Here is a 24,691-nt window from a genome sequence, read left to right as displayed (position 1 = left end):
GATAAGAATTATTGAATTTATTTTTTCTAGAGATGGTGGATAATGTACCATGGTGAATTTATGGTCTGCCACAGTGCGCAGTCAAGAAGCATCTCATTTTGGTCATGAGAGGAACCCTCTATGAATCTGTGAGTTTGAGGCAGGCAGCCGTGGGAACCTTGTCCTTTGCAAAGACTTGGACTTGGAAAATGCCCTGGCAGAGGAGCTGCCTTGGTGCAGTCCTGCAGTGAGAGGGACATTGCTGAGCTCTGGGCAGCAATGTACCTTTAACAATATACTAGGATAGATGCCTGTTATTTGTAGAGGAATCATCCTTTTTCCTTCTGTTTGGATGTACTCTTACAGTGGTTTCTGCTTCTGGTTTATTCATGCTCTGAAGTGTGGCAAAACTGTATACGTGAAATTATCCTAATGCTAAAAGCTGAAGTGTTTATAGTTGGTAAACCTAAGTATACTGTATAATTAAAACAATTATTTAATCAAAAGATGCTTTCTTAAACTGCTTTGCAATTAGTGCTATTGAAATAGTTGTATTATTTTCCATGCATTTAATTTCTGTTTTGGTCTTTCCAAAGCACATCTTTTTGTAGAAGGCAAAACAGCTTTACATCTATAATTATAGTTTAAACAATTTGGGGTATGCATGATCAGATTAAAAGACTAAAGTAAACCTTACCATAATGGGACCAAAGCACAGGAGAATATACTGTGGTGGATATATCTGTTTAAGGTTATGAGCCTGTGGGTTTGTTTACAATATTTCCTAGTTTCAGGGATATTGTGTCACTGTATATTCCCAGAGAGTTGAAAAAAGGATTTCCCACTGCTGAACACATACTTTGCAAGTGTTTGCTGAGTAGCACCGAGCTGGTTTATATATTGTAGCAGTAATGGATCCCTGGTTATGGGTTTGTTTGTAATATTGATTTCCCGTCAGTCAGATTTTATAAAAAACTTCACATCCTTGTTGCACATCTCTGGTCTAGATGATACAGGTGTTAGCCTCAGATTGTGAAAGAGATTTGCAAAGAGAATGTTTTGTGTGCACGGTTGCATCAAGGCTGATGGAAAATTGGTTTGAAGCAATGTCTGCTCTGTTGGAGAATCTTTCTGCACTTCTGGTGTTTAGTGTCCTGAAACCTGTGGGCACATCTTTTCGCAAATATTTTTGTGGAAGACAACTTTGGGAAAAGAAAAAAATCACATGAAGCTCCTAAGAGTATTACTAGATGCTTCTATTGAGGGTTAGACCTGTCCCTATTGACAGGAGCAGTCTCTGTAAAGTTCTAGTCCAGACACATGAGTAGAAATTGAAGTGTTCTCTGGGTGCATTGATGTGAGGGTAGGCATGTGTGTGGATACCTTAGTAAAACTTGGCAATATGAGGAATATTTTGGAAATCAAGAGGGAAAAATCTGAGAGATAGGAAATCTACGGAGACCTGTCCTTTCCTTCAGTGCTGAAAACCCAATTCTCTTCCATGTTTGGTCTGGCAGGTTGGGGGTGATGTTACCCTGGAACACAACACCAGTTCCCCTCAAAGCTCCCTGTTCAAGGGTGGAAATGGAGCTCACCTGGGGAGGGCTCCACAGGGCACTGAGCCTAGTGTGGAGGTTCTCTGGATCTGTCATATCCCTCCCAGGGAACACTAGGAACGATCTAACGGGAATGAGCGGAGACAGCAGAATTTGTTCACCGAAGTCCAGTGATCCTTCTGTACCAGAGACAGCAGAAGCACAAAGAGGAGGCCTTGTACATCCATAATTCACAATTCGCTGCAAAGCTTCAAAATGTAATCAAGAGAGATTAGTCATGCAGAAAACATCTAAAGCATAATTCCATTATGGCAGGGAGAACCACAGTGTCCGACTGTACGTCCACTGTCTGGTTCCTGTGCAGGGTTTGTGCACTCCTGCCACGGGAACAGCAGAGCACTGCTTTTTTCACAGCAGAACACTCAGTAAGGTAAGGGATCTCAGAAAGGCTGCACTCCTGCAAGTTTTTTGTTTTAAACAGGAATTACAACATTTTTTTTTTTTTTTTTACATCTTTTGATGTATTTAAGCTTTTATCCACAATTTTAAATCTAGGGAGATCTATTGTTGGCAGTACATTCTCTGCTTCCTTTTACTCTGTCTTTTGTTCAAAGTGAAGTGTCAAACATTGGGTTTGTCCCCATTAAGGGACAAGGTTCATCAGGCCTAATTACACACAGCACGAGGAGTATTACAAAATATTGTTGCAGTGGGAACATGCAGCTGAATTTCTTCAAAGTTTTTGTTACTGAAATTCAAGTAGAGGATGATCTGAAAAAATATGATATTTACAGCCTAATTTCAGATGGGGTTTGTGTTGGTTCTTTACAGACCGACAAACCCAAAATACATAGTTTGATTTCTGTTTTGTTTTTCTCATCTACAAGCTTGTTTCATTTGCTAAAATTACTTTATTTACTAGTCAGTGAAGAAATCCATATTTTCAGATAATTTGTTTTTGTAATTGCTCACACCTATGTGTGTTACTTTCTGTCGTGTTGGTTTTTCTGGAAAACTGACTCCAACTTCCTTGTCTTTCCAGGCTGTCTGCTTTATTCCTTATTTTCACAGAGTTTAGGATGTGAATTACTAATTTACCTACTCCGATGATTTATCACAATTCCTTTAGGCTCCTGTCCTTTAGGTTTTCTAAGTTCAGGCTTTAGACATGTGTGTTAAACCTGTCTTGCTGAAAGGGTGAAAGAGACTTTTTAGCTCATGATCTTTCCTTCCTCAGAACTAAAATGTAATCAAATCCTTTCCTCTTCCCTGAGTATTAAGTGGAGAGCCTTTCTGAAGCCATTGCTTTGATTTTGGTATATCTCACATTGTTGTCCCAGACATGTGACTTCATATTTTATTCAGTGGCAAAGCAGCTGGTAAGAAAATGAAAATTTAAGGGATTTTTTTTTCTCCTTTGGGCACCATCCTCACCGCTGCTGACTGTTTTATTGTGCCTATCCCTGTCACTGCCACATTTTCCCATAAATGGCAAGATTGAAATATGGGACATCTAAAAGACCTGTTCAATAACAATTCCTGTGACAGCTTGATGTTTATTTTGTCCTTCTTTAATCCCTTTCATAGTAGTCCCATCAAATCCAAAATTTCCATGCAATCTGTGCATATTATTTTAAATGTGTTACTAATGTGATCACTCCTATCCTTTCTTAATACTTCTGTCAAAGGGCAGTTGAGTCCACCAGGATCTTTGATTCCTCTTTGGACAGGCCTCTCTACTGATTTTTCAAATTTTGGCAGGAGCCTTTCCACATTTGGATGTCTCAGCTAAGTGCCTAAAGTCAGGTGGGATGAATTTGAGATCTTCGTCCCCATCAGAAAAACCCAATCTACCTTGATCTGATGGATTTCTCTAATTTAAGCAATCCGTAATGTACTTCTCTCAATCTTCACTTCTTAATGTTCTCTCCCTACTTTTCCCACTTCCATCTCTGCAATTTATCTCATCTCAGTCTATTCCCCTGTTCCCCCATGCACAGCTTAGCTCCACCACTGCCCCTTTCTTCCCTGCTCTTTTTGCTTCCTCTATCCCTGCTATGCCCATTTCATCTCTTGTTCCCTTGAATGTTTTGTTTTTCCATTGGGATAAAGCATATTCCTGTGTTTTTAGAGTCCTGGAAAAATTGATATATCTGCATATATTTTTTTCTTAATTATCACATTGCCGTTTCAAATTACATTATGTCTAATTCTACTATGGTGTTGTTGAGTTTATTTCTATTTAAGTAATGCTGTAGAGCAGTATGTTGGGCAGAAAGCTTTGTACTATAATTGGGTAACAAATTATTATTTTCTTCTCATGTTCAGTGAACTGGTTTTGCAGATCTTTCAGCTCAATTCATTATGATCAAATGGAGGAGCATTTGTTTCAATAAGATTTTAATCTCTAGGTCTATCTTTTGCATCAGTGACTTTTCATTGTTAATTGCTTTCTTGTCCCCCATTAAGGTGTTCTTGCAACTGCTTCATCCAAACTAAGCTCCCTTTCCACACACACACAATTTAAAAAGACTCTCTTCAACTTTTTAGGTAAAATAACTATTGTTGCTTTCTTTGTCCATCATTATGGCTTTTGTGTATTATCCTCCCTTGATAATGACAAAATCTGTACAAAATCACCTCTGCAAGGAATTTTAGAAATGTCCTGAACTTCTCCCCACATACATCAGAATGTAAGAAATCATTTTATTATTTCACAGCACCAATTAAGATCACCAGGGCACCTAGTATGTGCTGGATGTTTGTGAGTGAATTATCATTAATATTAATGATGAGAGGATAGGCAGTGACTGGAGTACACCCCTGATGTCTCAGAGTCATTGTACCGAGAAGGTTTTTTTATTACAAGTTCACTGAACCTGTTGCTACTTCAAATCCCATAAAGGGCATAGAAAAGAAAGACTTCAAGCTACAATTTTAAATATGTAAAGAAAAAAATTTACATGCTGAAATAACAAAATCAGGAGATGAGTTCAAGTGGTTCTCTCCCTTTTCAAAAATCACTTGCTTGTGAATTTATTATTTTAACACAGCTGACAGAACATACAGAAGGAATTCAGTAATGAAAAGCATTTGGGAGTTTGACAGGTCTTGGCTGAAATGAAGTCCTTTGAGACCAGCACTTGGAGGCAGAGGTGAAAGATAAAATTGGTTTACCTGAAGATCTCTGTATATGGAATCTAAATTTTCAAAGGAGACTGCCTGCCAGCATCAGGGCTCAACTTTTGACACATCCAACCTGAAATCTATCAAAATCTGGAAACTCCCTGACTTTTCATTGTAACATCTGTACATGTCACTTTCTACACAAAACTTTGCACATGGGCTAAAAGTTCCCTGGAAATTTTGTGCTAATTCAAGTAATTGAATGTTGCAGCTTACTCATGTATTAGTTTTCGAAATAATTCAGCCCAGCTCTCTCTGTAAAAAAAACCCAAAAAAATCCAAACCAGTTGATTAGTGCAGTCTTACTGCTCCATAGATCTATGAAGAGTTTATATTGACAGTTTTTAATATCAAGCGGTATCTTTTTTACTTGTGTTAGAACTGTGAGGCCAATGTAGACAGAGTAAAGTAGATGGTGTTCTTTCTTACACACCATTAATGCAGCCACTCACAAAGGGCTGCTTGGTGATAGCTGTGGAACAGGGTGTCACAAATATCATCTGGAGCCTCTGAACTACACAACGTAGCTGGGAGCTGGTAATGACTCGCAGAACTTTCATTGCTTAGCCCATTATTGCATAAAAGAAAAGTCCAGTTAAATTTGCATGTTTGGCCTGAATTTGAACGTCTGTGGGTTAGGGAGGTCTGAGAGTATGTTTCTATTCCCATGAACATTTAAAAGCAGTGCAGAGGTGTTTGTGTTGCCAGCTCTGTGGTGCAGTGCTCACACGTTACACAAAAAGCAGTGAGGTTGTATCCTTGGTGGAGGTTTCAAGGAGGTGGCTGAGTGACAGGAACAGCAATTACACCCAAAAAAAAAAAACCAAAAAAAAAAAAAAAAAACCAAAAAAAAAAAAACAAACAAACAAAAAAAAAAAAAAAAAAAAAAAAAAAAAAACAACAAAAAAAAACCAAAAAAAAAAAACCCAAAAAAAAAAAAACATCTGCTCTTCTGAAGAGCCATTCTATCCATGCATGCTGTATTACCTAACAGACATAGAGCACATTTCTCTGTGATTTTAAATATTATTCTGAAGTGCATCTAACCTATCAATTGAAATCTGTGCAGGAAAGTTGGCTGTGCTCTAGGAACTTTTGCCCAGCACTCAGAGCATGCACAGAATTATACCATTTAAAAGTAATCCTTCTGGGAGTCATGCTCATATATATCTTTGGATACCAGATTACTACTTATATATTTATTTGCGTGCTCTGTATTTACTGTCTAAAAAATTCAGCCCTGTGTTCTCAGGGCACTGAAGGCAGAGCCAAGCCCTGAAGCTCTCAGAGCTGAGTCACTTCAGATGGCACAGTCATGCACCATATTCATCCTGAACTGTGCAAACCAGGAGATATTGCTTGCATTTGAAAATATTGGCAACAAAGTGTGTTAACTGTCATGTGCTCACTGGAATGCTCTCTGCTAGCCTTTGAAAACATAGAATGTAAGAAAAATATGATAATATGAAAAAATCCATAACCTCCTGTCAGACATTGCAATTGCCTGAGCGTTCAGCAGGAGTTAAGATGGATAAAAAGTACGAGGTATAAACCATAGCAATGAGTAGCAGAAGAGCTGCACTCAAGACTAATAGATTCTTCATGAAAATGCTGTGACATTTATTTTCTATATTAAAAATTCAAATGCAAGTGTTTAGTATGTCTCATACATATCAGCTCTTTCTGTAATTCTGGGACTGGCACAGTTTTGCCTTTAGTCATTTGGGTATTGCTTTTCCATCCACTTTGATCACATTGTGCTTCTGGAATATTCCCACCAGTTATCCTAAGAACTGTGATAACTGAATCTTGTTTCATCTGTCCTAGAAACTAAAATATCATGAAGGAGAATCTCAAATAAAACTGTAGAGGAGGAAACCACCGTCACCCCCACAAATGTTTATTAGCACCTTTAATATAAATATTTGTATTAATGAGAATCTAACCAACCATCTCAAAAATTATGGCATAAATATACGTATAATAAACATGCAGTATCTTTTCTTTCCTACACAAAGGAAAGCATTTATCATTCTGGTAACACAAGGGACAGAAAACAATGCCAATTCACAAACAAAACCTTCCATGATTTAATATTGTTGTTTTGTCCCCTTAGATCCTAGAATGATAAATATTGTTCCTCCTTTTGTCAGCGTCAGAAGCACTTTCATATGTGGAAAAAAGGCTCATTCATTATAATCATACTGGTTTTTTTCCAGGTTGCTTTTTCCAATCTGGTTCAGAATACATCATGCCAGTGATACTGTGCCAGCTTTCTTGTGGTTATTCCAAAGCTCCACGGGTACCTGTGATGCTACCAGTTGGATTTTTGTTTATGACTGCGCTTTTTTATCATTTCTGTTCCCAAGGTTTGAGAGTCCTCACTGTGTCTGGGACTTCACTACACTGAGAGGTGTACAAATATGTGCCTAATCTAGCCTGGGCATGCAAGTCAAGTATCTGTGGGGTGTGATCCTCTGGGAAGCTACAGGAAAAGTCTGTTTGGTCTCTTATGGTTTTGCACAAAGGAGGAGGGAGCCTATGGACAGCCATGTGGAGGGAATGCCCCTTCCCTCAAATGCTTTCAAGTATTTTCTGTGCTATTTGCTCTTGAGAAGAAGCTGTGACGTTTGTGCAATACACAAGAGTCATTCTAGGTGAAATGTCTATAGCTCCATCCTCATCCCAGCCAGCCAACGGCAACCCATTCTGGTTTTGTCCAGTGTTGCAGTATCTCAATAACCCAAAACATACCTTGCTTTCAAAATGTGTTTTTTTTCAAATCATGTCAGTTCTCTAAATAGACTTACATTTTTTCCAAACAGAAATACACAAAGGTTAAGCACATTATGTTTTAAGGAGAGTTGTTAGGTGTAGTGTGAAGCCACCCCAACTCTCATTCAGTGGTGGCTTTAGGAAGCACAGTCATTGCACTAAACCCAGGCAAACCATCTAATTACTATATTAGAATATATAGTTATGTAACTGTATTAGTTAATTTGTATATAGCACTTTGGAGATAACAAGCTCAATATTTTAATACAGTTTCTCTTCCTTGGACACATCTCTCGTCTTCATTTTTAAACCACTATGAAAAGGTCACTAAACATTGATTTTGTAAATGAAAGCACTAAAATAGGACTTGAAAGAGCTAATGCTTGGGGGGAGGAAAAAAAGTGTGAAAATTGAACTTGTTTAAGTCAGACCATGGATTTTGGGGCTCAGATTTCTCCTACCAAGCTTTAGATCTCGTAACAGTCTCAGAAATTCCATCCTCCTCATTCTGGAGGCTGTTTGTTCTTCCAAGAGGTTCCTGCCCTTACTTCCCTCCCCCTGAAACCCATCTCAGTGGATCTGGAGAGGATTTAGCAGTTCCATGCACAGCTTACACCGGCACCAAAGATAGCTGTATCCTTGAGGCCACCCCAGTGAGGAAAACACACTTTTGTCCCTTTTGCAGCGTGAGTAGAGAAAGCACCATTAAACACATCCAAGATGAAAAGTTGCAGGAGAAATGTGCACTCGTTAGCATACAAGTTTTAAACTCTTGAAGGTAAATATTCTTAAAACACAAGTGGGACTCAAATAATGAAATAAGGCTGGCTGCTTTTACATTATTCACAATCTACTTCATTGCTGTTAAAGAAATTATTAGGTCATAGTTCAAATGGGAATATCTATTTTTATGTCTCTTTGCAAATAATGGGGATGTGTATCTTTCTTAGAAAAGGATTGCCCACTAAAATGGGAAGTCATAGGAAGGACAAATAATATAAATGCTTTTTAGGATGTTTGCAACTTTTTAAACTCCCATATCACCTTTTTGCACTAGTACAATGCAAAGAGATGAAAAAAGTAGAAAGGAATTAGAGTAGTCTTAGTAGCTAACATCAGATTCACAGAGAAAATTCCTGATTACTGGAAGTCCATGTACTAAATATTTCTTAAAAGCAGTTAAATGGTGTGCTGACTGAAACTCAACAGAAAAAAAAAGCAGCAAAAATAAGACCGGAAAATGAAGAGCTATTTGGAAGGAAGGCATTGGATAGTACAGGAAAAAGCCGGAAATCCTATATATTCCTCTTGTATTGTCCAGGCCGGACAGAACAAGCAAAAATCAACTCACAGGGTCACACATCTGGACACAAACCTTACACAGGTTCATATGAATCCCTCTTGAGTCTGGCTCTTCCCCTTTTGGGGGATAATACCTTATGATTCTGAGCTTCACACATAGTCAAGTCCCGTTCCCACCACAGCTTTTGTTTTCCTCTCACTTTTTAAGATAGATGTCATAAAAAGTGGTGCCCCACCTTTTAGGAAAAAGGTGGTTTGCCACTGATTACCTGCTATTTTCATTCTTTGCGCGCAAAATTGCAGCAAACTTTTAATGAACTAATCCTAAGCATGAACCGTGAATTTCATTGTCACCTTTTTTTCCTGTTCTTTATGAAAATCAATGTTTTCTTATGGCTTCTTTGGAGTCTCGAGTGTATGGTGTCTAATGGTATTGCTTTATAGTTTTATATTACACCTTTATAACTTAGGATAATTATTTATAGTTGCAAATCATACTGCAGCAGGCTGTAGGAAACAGAATGGTGTGTTGCACAGCCAAGGGAGAGCAGATTCATGGTTTATTATATTATTATGTTATAGATGGCACTTCAGGGGCTACAGAAGAAAGTTTCTCAAATTGTGGCTGTTCTCAGAAGTTAGGAAGTACAAAACAGATTTCATTCAAAACACCCTTGGATCATTATCACTGTATATACGGCCATTAAAGTCTAATTGAAATATAGAAAATCAGGAAATAAGAGAACCAAAGCTAAGTTTTTCACGTGTGATCGAAAAGCATATGGGAGAAAATGAAGGGGGAAAAAGGTCAGCAGTTAAATAGCAAATAGAAGCCTCAGTGCAATTTCTGCTTTTAAAAAACAGATGGGAGATTTAGCACAATTGCAGTGAGGGAGTTCTAATGTCCTGCTGAAGGTTCGTTTCTCCTTCCTCACATAAGAAAAGTGTTTTTGAAAATGCTTAAATGAAAACTAGTTCCTAATCACATCCTGGAAATACAAAGACAGCATGATGCTTTGTACAGCACAGTGATTTTTGATGAAAATATTGGGAACAATGTACAGAATTGCTCTGAATTTTGTCTGTTGTCTGGAAGAACCATCCTGACATTGGAAAACTCCAAAGCGCTATGTATCTCTTACCACTTCTTCTTGTCCATGGTTTCATTTCAGCCATTTCTTACTCACATGAATATTGATGAGAATGGGCTGCTGCAGTAACTCTTTAGTGTCAGAAAGTGTCTTTTCATTGAGTGCCTCTTCAGGGAGCTGCCATTGTTGGGAAATGGACTTTGTGAGATTTTCTTGACTGTATCTTTCACTTGGTGGTGCCTTTTTTTTCCACATCCATTTACTGGCGTGAGTCCTGTTCAACAGGCCATGAGTTAGAAATCTTATTTTGTTGTATTAGAAGGAAGTGTGCAAATCAGGCTGTGACTTATGGCAGATCCCAAGAGGAATATTTCATAGCTCCTGTATCTCTGAATGATGTTGATCCTGAAAAGTGAATTTGGTGAATCTTTCTCATTTTTTTTTTCCTCAGGCATTTAGAGAAATGTTTTAAATGGCTAAAGTTATAGTTTGGAAATCTTTTTTTACAAGAATTGTTGGGGTTTTGGTGTTCCTAGTTGGGTTTTTTCAAGAAATTTTATTGATTTGAAGGGTGAATGAGACAATGAGTGCTACTTGTTGGCTTGTGAGTACATACAGAGGTAGGTGGCAAGCTGTGACTGCGGACTATCAGTTTTCCAGTTCTTCCTCTCCAAACTAGGACACATGCCTAGGACATATAATATATTTACAGTGATATGCAGCCATTGTTTTACTATCAGTTTCAGGCATTTGCTGTATCTGAATGTGTCACACAAGCAGAAACAATGCTCTTCTACTATCATTTTACTGATATTTATCTATACTGACTGCTCAGGACCAAGTAACTGTACGTAATGAAGTGTTTAAAATGGAAACCTATTTCCATACAATTTGACAAGTCTAGGTGTGTAATTTTGCCTGTTATAGTCAGAGCATGGTGTTTTCAATGTAAAATAGAAGATTCAGTGAAGAATTAATGAATAGTTGTGTAGCTTGCTTGTCTATACTGGAGTCCCATACAGAATTACTCTCTTTCAGTGCAGAGCATAATTGTGGTAGAGATATTTGTACGAAATCTCTGGGAGTTAAAATGGTTTTTTATGCTGTGAGATTTTCAGCCTGTTACCAAGCTTTTCTACTGAAATTACTAAAAATCAATTTTCTATGTAAGCTGATGCTAGATTTGCTGATGGAGCCACTCAAATACCGACAGCAGGGCATTTGTGACTTCATTTTTCTTTATTTTCCTTTTCTTTTTCATTGTCCTCAAGCATTAATAGTACTGAAACTATAAATACCCCTCTTAGAGATCCTGAGGACCCTGCAGTTGTCACTTTAGTGATATTCAAAATATGGTTCAAAATTCTCAGCACACTTTCTGTCCCATTGACTTAATTCTGTGTTACCCTTCCAAGATCGATTGTTTTGTCAGAGTGACTCCTGGCTATGTAGCTGGGGATGATCTAAATGTCTAATTGGACATCAGCAGAATACTGAAAAACTGGCATTGCTATTTGGCTAGAACCAAATTAGTGTCAAAACAGTGGTTAGAGTGATGATATATTGCACCAGTGTGTTAGAAATGGAAAATAAGTCCGATACTTGGTAAACCTTCGAAAGCAAAACTTTAAAATGAGAATTCTATATGGAAAAGCACTGCAGATATCATGCCTACTGCTGATGAAACTGTAATCCTACTGAATTTCTGGTGAACTACAATCATTTCTTTGCATGAACCTATTCAATACTTTCTGGTTTAATATAGAAAATCAGGAAATTAGAGAACCAAAGTTAAGTTTTTCACATGTGATCAAAAAGCATATGGGAAAAAATAGAGGGGGAAAAGGTCAGCAGTTAAATAGCAAATAGAAACCTCAATTTTTGAGTAATTGCAAATAGAAGCCTCAAGAGAAGCCTAAAAGTTTTGACAAGGGGAAAAAAAACCTGGCACCTGCAACATAAAGGATGCAAGAGAGAGAGAAAGAATCTTAGAGGATTATTGTTCTAATCTTCCTCCTTAAAAGTAAATGGTAATGTAAGTAGTATTGTTTTATCTCCAGCATGGGCAGAATTGGCCCCTTTTGGGCCCTTAAACCTATTGTCTTTAAGGTGGTGTGTTTTGTCTTGAGGAGGAGAGTAGTAAAGCTGCAGATCTGACAGTATATGTTATCACCCAGATGGAACATTAGGGAGGTATTCATAAAAACTGAATTTCACCTGGTGAGGTTTATCATCCCAGATTTCCTCTACAGACAGAAAGAGATCTGCTTTAAATCAGCCCCTGCCAGAAAGGCCCCTCTGGAGGGAAGCAAACCCCAGACTACTGCTGCCTTTTCTCCTGAGTGTTCTCCTGATTGCTCAGTTGTGTTCCAACCTGCTCTGTTTCCCAGATACTCACACACGGATATTCACACACACACAGATATTCTGATTACTGAATTGCATGAAATGTAATTCAGCCCTGTAATAATGGCCAATCACGCTCTGTTTATATGGATGATAAATCTCTGTCCCACAGGTGTTCATTCCTCTCACGATGTATGGTGAGGCTTTAACTTTCATCACAGTGGTTAAAGCCTCCAATTGCATGAATAGGTTTGGGTAAAAAGCTTTTAAAATGCTGTGACTCAAGCTCAGAATTTTTTACAGCTTTCATATCTTCATTTTGCTCTGATTTGCATCCATGGTCCAAGTAAAAAAGCAAGTTTGCTGAAGATAGAGACAAAGAGTAAAATAATGCTGTACAGGCAATCTCGAGCATGCCAGGCTGGAGGAAACTTTTGCAATCCAGACATGTCTAATTACTATAGAAGGGTCCATAAACTAACCCCACCTGGGCCATAACTGTGATACTGACTTCTGAAAAAAAAACAATTATGATTTTGTTTGTATTAAACCAGTTATTGTAAAAAGTAAGTGAAAATAGAGCTTCTTCAGTACTCCAAGTAGACTTTTTTCTCTTCTACAGAAATAGGTTTACAAGACCAAATTAGATTCTGGCGTGATTAATGCATCTCACCAAATTCTTGTGGAGTAGCAAATTAGTTTATAGTGATTTTCTTGAAAACAAATTAAACGGCTGCACAACATCATAAGAATAGAGATGTTTTCCATAACATATGGATAAATGATTCAATGGAAGTGAGATGTAATCAAACTGAAAATGTAATCCAAATGTTTCAAATATTACTGTCCATTGTAGAAAAATGTGTAATTACTTGCATTTTAATGCATGATGTGTAATATACAGTGGCAGAGCAGCAAGGAATTAATCTGCATGAGATTTGCACATATTCTAAGTAGATTATTCCTTTTTAGGTGTTTTTGTTATCATTCATTAAAAACAATATCACAAGAAGATTTGGCCTCAGGTTGCACCAGGGGAGGTTTAGACTGGCTACTAGGGAAAACTTCTTCACTGAAACAGTTGTCAAGTCCTGGAAGAGGCTGCCCAGGGAAGTGGTGAAATCACCATTGCTGGAGGCGTTCAAAAGATGTGTGTATGTGGCACTCAGGGACAGGTTTTGTTGGCGGACTTTGCAGTCTTAAACTAGTGGTTGGACCCCCATGATCATAAGTGTCTTCTCCAACCTAAACAATTTAATGGTTTTATGGTTCTTGTGTTCCAGGAGGGCTTGAGTTGAGAAAAGAGGATGGGAGGAAAAAAGCTTCCTATGGTCAATGTGAGATTGCCTTATTCCATTGCTGAAGTGGGATGGGTCCACTTCACCAGGGCACTGTTTGAAGCATCTCCAAGTGCATTGTCAACTTCCCCGTGTCCATATCCAGAGAGGCCAAATGAGCTGTACTGTCTCTTAGTCACTGGCAGGTTGGATGGTTGAAAGGCACCAGATGTTGTGCAGGCCTGGATTTCAGACCCAACTATGGATATCTCACTCTGAAAGGGAAGGAGAACTGCTTGACAGCATTTAAAAAAAAAAAAATCACTACTGGCCCTGTGGAACACAAATATTTCACACAAATATGTAGGACCATTTCCTTTCCACAGTGAGAAAATTTGGGAAAGGCTGAACATTGCTTCAAAGAGCCTCTATTGTATAGTCTGGATTTCCCACAAACTGACAGCAGGTAATTTATAAGTCTGTTCTGGGAATAAGAATTTCTTAGTCCCTTATAGATAGCCCTTATTGCTAAATAGCAAAGGTGTAATAAAAAGGAGCATGACATCTTCTCTCTACTAGTGTGTGGCTATTTAATTCCACACTATCATTATTTAGTTTATTATTGTTATGGTTTAAGCTCTGTCTCGTATTTTACTTATTTAATTAAGTTATATGCAAAAGAAAAGGAAAACATACCTCCTGGCCTCTTGGCTGTCTTCCCATCTTGCAAAAATTATCACTGAAAAAAAATGATGGGGTTACTTGCCCAAAGTAATTTCCTAGTTAGTTTAGTTTGTTTAATATATCTTTCCAAAAGTAAGAGCGGTGTCAACTTAAAATACACATTCATGCACCAAACAGGAAGAGAAGCCCATAAAAAGACTGTGAATTTGAGGTGCTGTCAGCTTGTCTTTTTAAAAATAATCTAATTCAAAAAAAAAAAAAAAAAAAACAAAAACCAAACATTCAATAGGACAGGCTCTGAAGACACTTATTGTTCTTGGCAGATGCTTATGATTATTTTTCTCTGTGACTAAGTCAGCGATCTCTGGATACTGTCTAGGCACACCTGCCAGACCAGGAAACTCGGATACACATGAAGGATTTGACTATTTTCTGACTTGGAAATGAACTTAGATCTGTTGTGTTCTTCTAGCCATATACAGTCTTGAACTTCAGATGACTCTTAATTTTCCTCGTGGAAAGTACCCGAGTGTCAGATTTGTACTTGCTTTGGAGCGGGCCCTTTGCATCACATTTTTAAATACCAAATTTTGTTCTGGTTCTGTTTTATGTGCCTTTTGGATATCTCCCAACAAGACTTGATCCATCGCAGAGGAGTATGCAGCCCAAAGAACAGGCTGGCCTTTTCAGCCATGGAAATTAAGCCTGAGCTGATCTGCTTGGAGACAGTTTGGTTGAGAACACAGGAACAACCAGAAAATCGTGAAACTATTGCTAAACAGCTAAATTAAATATGACTATTTCTAGCACAGTATCTCATGGAAAATGAGAGATTTTTTTTCCATGGGTACTCAGAAACACTGCCTAGTAACAATCTTCTAGTTCCTTCTGAAATATTATGTTCCCCCACTATTATAGACACTATAATAAACATATCTTTTTCTGTGGAGAATAAATGTGTTCATTCCATAAACGTTATGGTCAATGGGATCTGTTTCTTCAAATTAAGAAATAGGTTAAACAAAACTTCATTATTAACTTGGGGGGGTTGTATATAACTCATGTGTGTGTATATTAACAGAATTGTTACATAATGGCACATTTATGTTACATTTTATTATAATTTTTGTGTATATATGCATATACCGTTAATTCACATATGATATACAGTGTGTACTTATCAAACAGTATTTTTATAGACTCAAAATATTGAAAAATGGCAGAATTCATTCAAATTCCCTATATTATAACTGGTAATTTTATTGATGAACATGAAATTGCCTTCATTGGCTTCACCATGTGCTATGGTGACTTTCATGAGGCACCTCAGTCTGTGATTCTCATCTTTTGGTGTATCTTCAAACAGGTCAGATCCATTTCTGTAGGTTTCCATGGGTGGTGAGTCTTCCACAATGGCATTATTTTGGGTTAGAGATCCTTTATGATAAAAGGAGTCTGTCCACTATGAGGTGGGCTTGTACGGTCATGCCAGTCTTTAAAGAATCCACAGATGGAAGGAGCACAAAGACTTTTGGGCACTGAAGAGTGAAGCTGTGACTTTAATAATGTCGTGTTTACCCAGTCTTTTCTTTTTAAGTCTCTCTCTATGGCAGCTGGCATTTTATTTTCATTGCTTAAAGTCACCTTAAACAATGACTATAATTTTGGTTAAAATGCCAAACAAATCTAATTGATCTACCTGACTTGTAGTTATTTTATTGTCTTCAGGTTTCTGAATGTTCTGAATCTGCATAACAATGACATGTAGAAATTTAATCAAATGAAGACATCTATCCAAATGTTATGTCTGAATAATGGATATTTAAATTGGATGGCAACATTTCCAGTTACCTGCCTAAGCACAAATCTGAGGTCATTCTTTGTTCCCTTACTTTTAACAAAAGAGATAGTAAGAATTCCATGCATTTCTCATTAAAATGAACAATAGACGAGAAAAAAAGAGGTTTTAAATATGCACACCATCATGTAAGACTAATTTTTTCAATGTAGGGATTTTTTTTTTTCTACTTTTAGAGATAGTGTAGCCTTACATCAGTTCAAATGTAGTTGTATACAATCAGAGGAAAAATGTTTAAACATCCCAGCATGGGTATTTCCATTTAAATCTGATTACAGTGAAATAAAACTGTAGCTATTAAAGGTTTAGAAGAACTACAAATACAAGCAGTAAAAGAAGACAGTTAGTAAATGAGGTAGTAAAACATTTCAGCAGGGCAAACAGTTTATAGCACTCAGCCTTCCTGTAGCAGACTGTGCTATTCACCACAGACCCGTGCACTGTTCCCTGAACTGCACTTAAACCTGCAATTAACCTTTCACGCCTAATGAAGCTGTTTTGCTGCAAAATTAAAATATATAGTACTGCCTGTTTTTACAGAGGCTGGGAGGAGAGCATCTCAGAATGAATGACTTCTTCAGATGCTCTTGTTTGAATGCAGGATTAAGGGGCTGTTTGTATATAATGTGATTGCACTTTTCAAGGTAATCTCATTTGATTTGCCGTATTTTATCCCTCAACTTATTAATAGCTTTGCATTATTGTAAAAAAAAAAAAATGGTCACACCCCAGTAATTTTATGATTAGAGACTTCCTGAAAATAAACTGGTACCATTAAACTTCCATTAGGAAAGACAATAGTTCTGCTAAAGATAACCAAGTTCATATTGCTTCCTCTGGTGTTTTCCTCTTTGTGGGTGCAATTATCTCTTACAAAAATATACTTTCCACTTACAATTTGACTGGGGTCACTTCTTAATAACTTATACACACATATCTTTAAAACAAGCTAGAAATTTTTTGAGCTGCATAGAACTAGGTCTGGTGACTTCTAGAACATTTAGTAGAAAAACCAACTAAATTTAAAAATGGGGCTGGTTCCACAACCAAGACTGAATTTCCAGAAATTAGAGGTGACCTGTTGAGTCTCCATGTGGGATCTTTACTGATTCCACTGTTCCTTTCTGCCATGCTGCTCAAGAGTCAGAAGCAACCAGAGACCATGTACTGATTTGGAAAATACAAGTTTGGATGTTAGGTAGGATATTTAAACAGCAGCATTCAGAGAAGCCAGGTAAATGTAATAACTTAGGAGTTGAGGTAACGCATCTAGAGTACTGTACAATTTGCAGTTCCAACTTCAATGACTGTAAATGTATTCATATTTGTTATTTAGATTAAAAAAACCCTGTAAAATCAAGGGAATGTTTTGGGTTTGGGGGGGTTTTTTATGAATATTTAAGCCACAGCATTTCCTTCTGTTGTATTTTGATGTAAATTCTCCTTGCTCGAAGTGTCTGTGTACAAGCTTCACTTGGTAAATGAAATTCCTTTAGACTGCCAGTCTGAAATAATGAATTGTTCCCCCAGTTAATTGTATTGCTTTGATAACGAGGAACTATGCTGAGTGTAGAGAACATAACAAATGAATTTCATCAGATGATTTGTGTGGCGTTTTGACAAATGATCTTCTGTAGTGACCTGATTTTAATGGCATTCTATCAACATGCCAGTACATCCCGGTATCCAGTGCTAGACATAAGGATTCCTTTTTGTTAGTTGTTCTATTAAGTGAGGTTAGCTTTATACGTCCAAATATATTTTACAATAGCTCATTAAATTAAAAAATCTGGTTGCTAATAATGCTCCCTCTGTTTAGCATAGGCCCTAAGCCTAGCTGTTGAAGATGTGGTGACATGTAAGCAATCATCAAAATGTTATTTAGGTTTTATCCCTGAATGTGCTAATACCAGATACTGCTTAAACTTGAAAGGTGCCTCAAAGATTTCAACAATTTAATTTGTCAAAGTCCAATTTTAAGCATCACTGGCTCATGCCAGGAAATATTTGTGTATGTGAGAAAAAACTACTTGATTAATCTTGGCTCTTACATATCCCGAAATGTATCAATGATAATTGTGCTTATTGTTTTACAGTATCATGCATTTTTAAACAGCTGGATAAACATTAATCAATTCTTGCAACTTGTTTGTGATTGAAGAAAGGTAATGTTACTAGTGTGCAATACTGTAGATTTTTTAGGATGCTGGAAACCTGAACTGAATCTGACCATATATCTTACATTATGAAAGAATGTAGGAACACTTCCTTGTGAAAAACAATTTTTGCACACTTTCTTAGTAGTTAAGTGCTGTAATGAGAGATTGCCTGAAAAGTATTGCAAAATTGGATTCTGTGTAATGGATAAATTGAGTTTGATATTGGCTGGAGATAAGAAATAGAGACTGCCTGTTAAAGATGGTGGAAAGTATTTTCAAAGGTTTCCTTGGAGAGTAGTGGTGTTATTGGTTGGAGAATGAAATGTTTTGGGCAGCGTGGAGAACCAGCACCATCCTTACCTACATTTTGGGTATATGTAGGTGTGGGTTTTGTGGTTTGTTTGCAGTAGAACTTATAAATGATGTGAATACTCCTAATCCATTTGATCCCAATATCACCTGTGTGAATTTAAAAACCTGGAACTACCATGTATTAAGTGTGTTGTTTATCACAGCGTTTTAGAAGTCACTGATTTCTAGAAAGGATGCAGTAGCAAGCAAATGGAAGAGTAAATTCTTAAAATATTGGCTTCTTAGGTCTAGAAGGGAAGCTGAATGAGGAGTGGCTGAGGTCACTTGGTCTGTTCAGCCTGGAGGAGACTAAGGGGAGACCTCAGTGCAGTTACAGCTTCCTCACGAGGGGAAGAGCAGGGTCAAACACTGATCTCTGCTCTGTGGTGATCAGTGACAGGACCCAAGGGAACAGCCTGAAGATGTGTCAGGGGAGGTTAAGTTGGATATTAGAAAAAAATTCATCATCTAGAGGGTGGTTGGCTCTGGAAGAGGCTCCCCAGGGCAGTGATCACAGCACTGACAGAGCTCCGGAAGGATGTGGACACTGCATGTGGTGGGATTCTTGGTATTGTCCTGTTCAGGGCCAGAAGCAGGACTTGATCATCCTTTTGGGTCCTTTCCAACTCAGAATATTCTGTGTTTCTATGATTCCTAAGCTTGCCGGTCTATGCCCTTGGCAATACCCTGTTAAGATTACAACAGGTCATGAAATATCAACAAACTAACCAGAATCCAAAACAGAAGAGTTTGGTTGAGTTGAAAACATTTAGAATTTACTCAGGCCATCATTGTTCACTACTTGTTTACAGATCTGTGTTTTCTAGAAAGATATTTTATATCTTTTTGTGGTAAATATTAACCTCTGAATATTCCCCAATTGAAGAGGCATAGATATATTAAAAAATTTTTGCAAAGGCAAATATTCAGGGGTACAATGTTACCCTAACTGCTGTTTTTGTTTCTCTCTTATTTTTTGATTTGATGGTTTTATCCATTTCTAAATGCAATGCACATACATTTAATACGAGAAATTTCATGTCAGAAAGCTTCTGGTCCACATAACCAGGAAAATGGTCATAAAGAGAGATCATGCTAAGATCACACAGCAAATCAATAAGAGACACAAATGGAACTCAGTTCTTCTTATTTCCAGTCTGGTGTCTTACCTGCATTTTTTGCCTTCCACTGTTTCTTCACTGTTACCAAGTAGCATTTAAGAAAGTGAGAACTTGTTATCTAACTCTGAAATAAAACTGATCACTTCTGGGAAAGTACATAAACTTGGCTTGAAAGAAACCATCACGCTGCTCTGGAATTCTTCTCAGGAAAGCTGAGCATTAAATTTTGTTTTTCCCTTTATTTATCTTACAGGTCTTGCAATTGCAAGTGCTCTGATAGACATTTCACAACAGAAGCCTGCGGACTGTAAAGATAAGAGTTCAGGAGTCAGAAATCGAAAACATCACCTTTCAACACGTCAAGGAACCTGTGTCTGAGAGTCAAAAACTGCAATTGTATATTCTGTAATGTTTTCTTTTTAAATGGCTTCCATTGAAAGCTCTACTACAGCCTCAGTTTTTATGGAGGCAAATCTATGAATGAACACATGAGGTACTGTGCTCTGTTATAGTCATACAGCCTGCTATTCCCCCAAAGCAGAACAAACTTGTGGTAGGTATGAGTCTGCTTGATGAGCTTTAATAAAATGAGTGGATCCTGGTATCAACAAAATACAAAATAAAATTCTGAGCATTCTTAATCCTGAGCATATCAGAGCAGAGAAAATCCTTGGACAGAACTAGGAAAAATTTTATTTTTTGTAATGTAGAAGCAAATTGTGTTACTGAAAACTGAGCAAATTCCAAGAAACTAAAGGAAATTTTTGTATAGCTTAATGTAACAATGGGAATTGTACAGTTCTTTCCTTGTAATTGGCATTAAGATTTCTTTCCAGCAAGCAGGAACTAAAGAGAATCATTTGGATTTAGGTGGGTTTTTTTATCATTGCCCAGAAGAGTTAGGCAGCTTTTGATTTAGCAAAGGAACCTCAAGAACACCACATGTCATATTTGAAAGATAATTCTATTAAATACTATGATACTTGAGCATTTAATGATTATTTTTCTTTACATTGAAAAAAACCTCATAAACATAATTTGGTCTGCTGAAGAGTGATAGGTGGGCGTTCTTTTCTGTACCTCAGAGTTTGTCCTGAATTAGGGGTATTTTACAAAGAGGGTCCTCCATGTCAGCTAAATGGTCAGCAAAATTAATTGAGCATGGAAAAGCTGCTTTACAGTATTTTTCCCCAAGGTCTCCAAAACTGTAAATCTAAGGAGAGTTGAACATGCTGTAATTCAACTTGCTCCCATTTCAATATTGAAATTTGCTATCTTCTATATATTGTCCTGACCTGTAAGCAGAAGAAATTAATCCCAGTTGGCACTTGGGCTCTTGTTTTTATAATAAGATATGGGTATTTTTTTTTTCTCAAAACTGCAGAATTCCATCTCATTGGCACTTTAGCACCTGTTAAGGAATTACCCTGCATGAATAAACAAATAAATGTTTAAAAATCCAACTTGCTTCCAACATTAGTTGTCAAATCCCACAACCAGTATGGGACCTCACGCAATCAGAGCTCAACAACAAAAAGCAGATGAAAGAATTTCCTTTGTGAAGGACTTGAGTCTTTTGGGGGCTCAGTAACCACAACAGATAACCAGCTTTAATGGCCCTGGGTCCTTTTATTTACTCAAAATTCATGAACATAGAAAAGAGTAAGAGAATGCTAAGGGGCAGGTAGCAGATGTCTCATATTCTCATTTATGCATTATACACTAACAGAGTGTAATATGAAACCAGTAGTTTTGTACAAGCTTGTTGAAAGTATAGTTTCTCAACTCCAAATTTGCCACCATCCTAGTACAGGAGAGTGATACAGAGGTATAAATGTCTCATGCAATGATAGACTTTTGGTAAATATGAAAGATATAAAAAAGATAATTGATGTTTACTACTATATCTGTATTTTTTATGTTCTTTTTATTTCAGAAAGATGATGACATTTTACTGTTTATAGTTGACTACATAGTTACTTGCATGCCATGGTGGTGCAGTAGCAGTAATAAAGCCCTGTTGTGAGTTGTGTTTATTTCCTAAAGCCATTCATACATAGAAGTACTCAGCTTAATTTGGATGAGGACTAAATGTAAAAATAATTATTAAAAAGGAACAATTGTACAGTATGTAGTTAATATCTGATACAGGAGTATTAGGTTGCATCTAACCATGACTGCTCTATTGTTTTGATAAATTATGCACTTATGAATTATGGTATAATTATTTCTTATACTGGCATGATTGTTTCAGTATTTTCATATCTTAAAATAAGATTATTATCTTAAAATGATGCCATCACAATCTTGTGACTTTTATTGCCTATTCTGACCTCATATAACCTAAAACTTTAAAAATTCGTCTTTAAAGGTTCTGTTGGGAACTTTGAACCAGTGCTTCTTAGCCTAGTGAAAAAATTGTCCTTTGAAAACAACCCTTTCTGCCAGTTTTAAAGTTAATCTGTTCAAGTGAATATAAACCGATGGGACTGGTTTACATGATGCATACACTTAGGAAAAGGAAAGAGCCACTTGACTGGAATGTATTCCAAACTCTCTATTATCCTCAGCCTAAGGATTTCCCATAAGAAATATACAGTGTGTGTTTACTGAGTGGACTGGGAACCCCATCCACGGAAAGACCATCCAGTCCTGTAGGAGAGTTTTGACTGTGCTCACTTGTACAGGATTACATTCCTCCGTATCTCAACCAGAGTCTGAAAAATACTTGAAAATCAGGTGTGAGTTTTAAAGGGATTAAAATATTTTATTGCGACACTAAAGATAGGCAAATAACAATCAGCCATTTGACTGTGTTTTCAGGTAAAAAATGTTATTTTACTGTACAAGGAAAGCATGTTTGTCATGGGATCATTCAGCATTTCCCTTCACTCTGAGAATTTTTCTTCTGAAGTATCTTTCTTCTCCCAGGATCCCTGATTGCATGCAAATTAGTAAATTCCTATAATAATGAAGTAAATAAAAATACTTATATGATGGCCACATGTGAAAACAAGAAGTTTTAAAACACATTTTATACCAAAGCTTTCTTTTTGGAAGGTATAAATGGAATAAATGTCTGATAACTACATTTGTTAGTTGTTGACAAGTGCAAACCTTTTGGTAACGACCACTGTACATCAGATGAGAAATTTTATGAACAGTCCCATCGTGATTGTGTCAAGAAAAGGCCATATTTTTTTTAAACTCTGTTCTCCAATATAACTTTGAACCCCTTCTTAGAGTCAGAAAATGTTGAATGGCCTGTTTTACTCTTAATGTGATTTATATTGGATGAAAAATAGATGAGTAAATGCTGTTCTGGTAAGTAAGCCCCAGTGAAGTTCTGATTGTCAGGATTCAACCTCCCCCTCCTCAGGCTGTGGATTCTGCTGAGGGAAATCCAGCAGCTACAAATTACTATTCCAAATATGAGATAGCCTGTCCATGGTAACATGGGTTTAGTACTTCAGTTCCTCTTTGTATTTCTACATTTATATACAATCCTGAAACTACTTAAATTGAATTTGCACACTTCAGAATATTTGCTTCCATTCATTACATTCCTATGAAATGTAATGAAATGTTTGTTCACCTGTACAAAAAAAAAAAAAAAAAGGTTATCAGTATGTTCCCACTAATAAAATTATTTAATAAAAAGGACAATTTCTTGACGTGTTAAGGCATGAATTTACCATTAAGGAACATTCAAATTCATCTGATTTGAGAATTTTCATAGATGACTGCTCTTTTTATACATAGAGTTTCCTCTCATCTTCCCAAATCAAGTGCATTTTGACAAATTCAGATTGGGGCATGGAATTTTTTATGTGTAAAATCTGCAGCAGTAATTATTTTCTAAAGAATTTAATGTAGAGGCTGGAATCCTGATGGTAAGAATTTTAGTTTGGGATCACTTTAACAGATGTTCAATCTTCATGCATAATAACTTTCCTAGTATTCATATAAATTACAAAATTATTGTGTACCTAGTTTCATTACCAGTTTTTTAAAAAGCATCTAAAAGGTTTCTTGACAATAAAGAAAAATTCTCTGTTAAAGGTAATTTACAATCCCTCTTTTTTATAAGCAAAGTTGTCCTGTTCAAAATGTTTGACATTCCTGGGAAAAATGAAATAAATTAACTGTGTTTTTTCCACCCTCTAAGGTGCAGCATTACCTGAAAAACTGTACTTGCTGATACTTATTTCAGATCTAGAATAAAGTATGGAACATCCAAGGCTATCTTAGGTGCTTATAACAAATAATAACAAGCCCAGTGGTGTCTGCAGGTGGCCAGAACTTCCCATGCTGTCTCCAGTTGTACTTCCTCATTAAATACTAACAACAAAGGACAAAGATGGCAAAAAAAAAAAAAAAATAGTTCTTGCAGAATCTGGGCTTGTATAACTCAGGGCCATACATATGTTGTTTCAGCTTTTCCTTATTTAATGCAATTTTACTTTCATAAGGATTGTTTATATTTCTATATGACTGCCTCTGTGGCCGCATGTGGCCATTTCTATGGCTGCAGGTATTTCTGATTTGGAAAATCATCATCTTGTACACGTAGTTGGAATTCTAGTGTCTCTCTGAAATTTATTGGGAGGCTGAAAAGGGCCTAATATTGTCCCAGGCTTGGTCATGTATGCTGAAACTTGTTTGTGTCTTGAAACAACATTTCTGTGCTCTTGTTGATATGTTAAAAATAGCCTTTTTCTAAAAGCCAGAGGAGGACTGATGGGCAAACCAAACAATTATTTTTCAAACAAATGTGTGTATGTATGTGTGTGTGTGCCTATATATTCCCTCAGTTTCCTCAGATATTCTCACACATTATATTGAATAATATGCAGACTCAGTGACTGTTTATGTACGTAATAACAGCCATTTCTACAGAAATAAAATCTTAAATGTGTTTGTCTTTCTGAGTGAGGATATAGAAGTGTGCTTGAAACACTGTATAGAAAATGTTGTCAGCTATCAGTTGTTATCAATTATTATCA

The 24,691-nt window shown here is 36.9% G+C and overlaps 1 protein-coding gene across 2 annotated transcripts in view; it reads left to right on the top strand.

Annotated features, from left to right (window-relative positions):
* Positions 1–24,458, top strand: part of ATRNL1 (attractin like 1) — a 433,474-nt gene extending 409,016 nt beyond the window's left edge. For both annotated transcript variants that reach the window (XM_066190865.1, XM_066190863.1), the window contains one exon: positions 19,939–24,458. In XM_066190865.1, the coding sequence (XP_066046962.1) occupies positions 19,939–20,063 (125 nt within the window). In that variant the 3' untranslated portion in view covers positions 20,064–24,458. The remainder of the gene's footprint in view (positions 1–19,938) is intronic.
* Positions 24,459–24,691: the final 233 nt, after the last annotated feature.

Source organism: Chamaea fasciata, unplaced genomic scaffold (genome assembly GCF_029207755.1).
Source record: "Chamaea fasciata isolate MVZ Bird 193981 ecotype frontalis unplaced genomic scaffold, bChaFas1.0.hap1 SCAF_9, whole genome shotgun sequence".
NCBI classification, from domain to species: Eukaryota; Metazoa; Chordata; class Aves; order Passeriformes; family Sylviidae; genus Chamaea; species Chamaea fasciata.
Note: the sequence above shows the minus strand (reverse complement) of the source record. Positions and strands in the feature narration are given on the sequence as shown.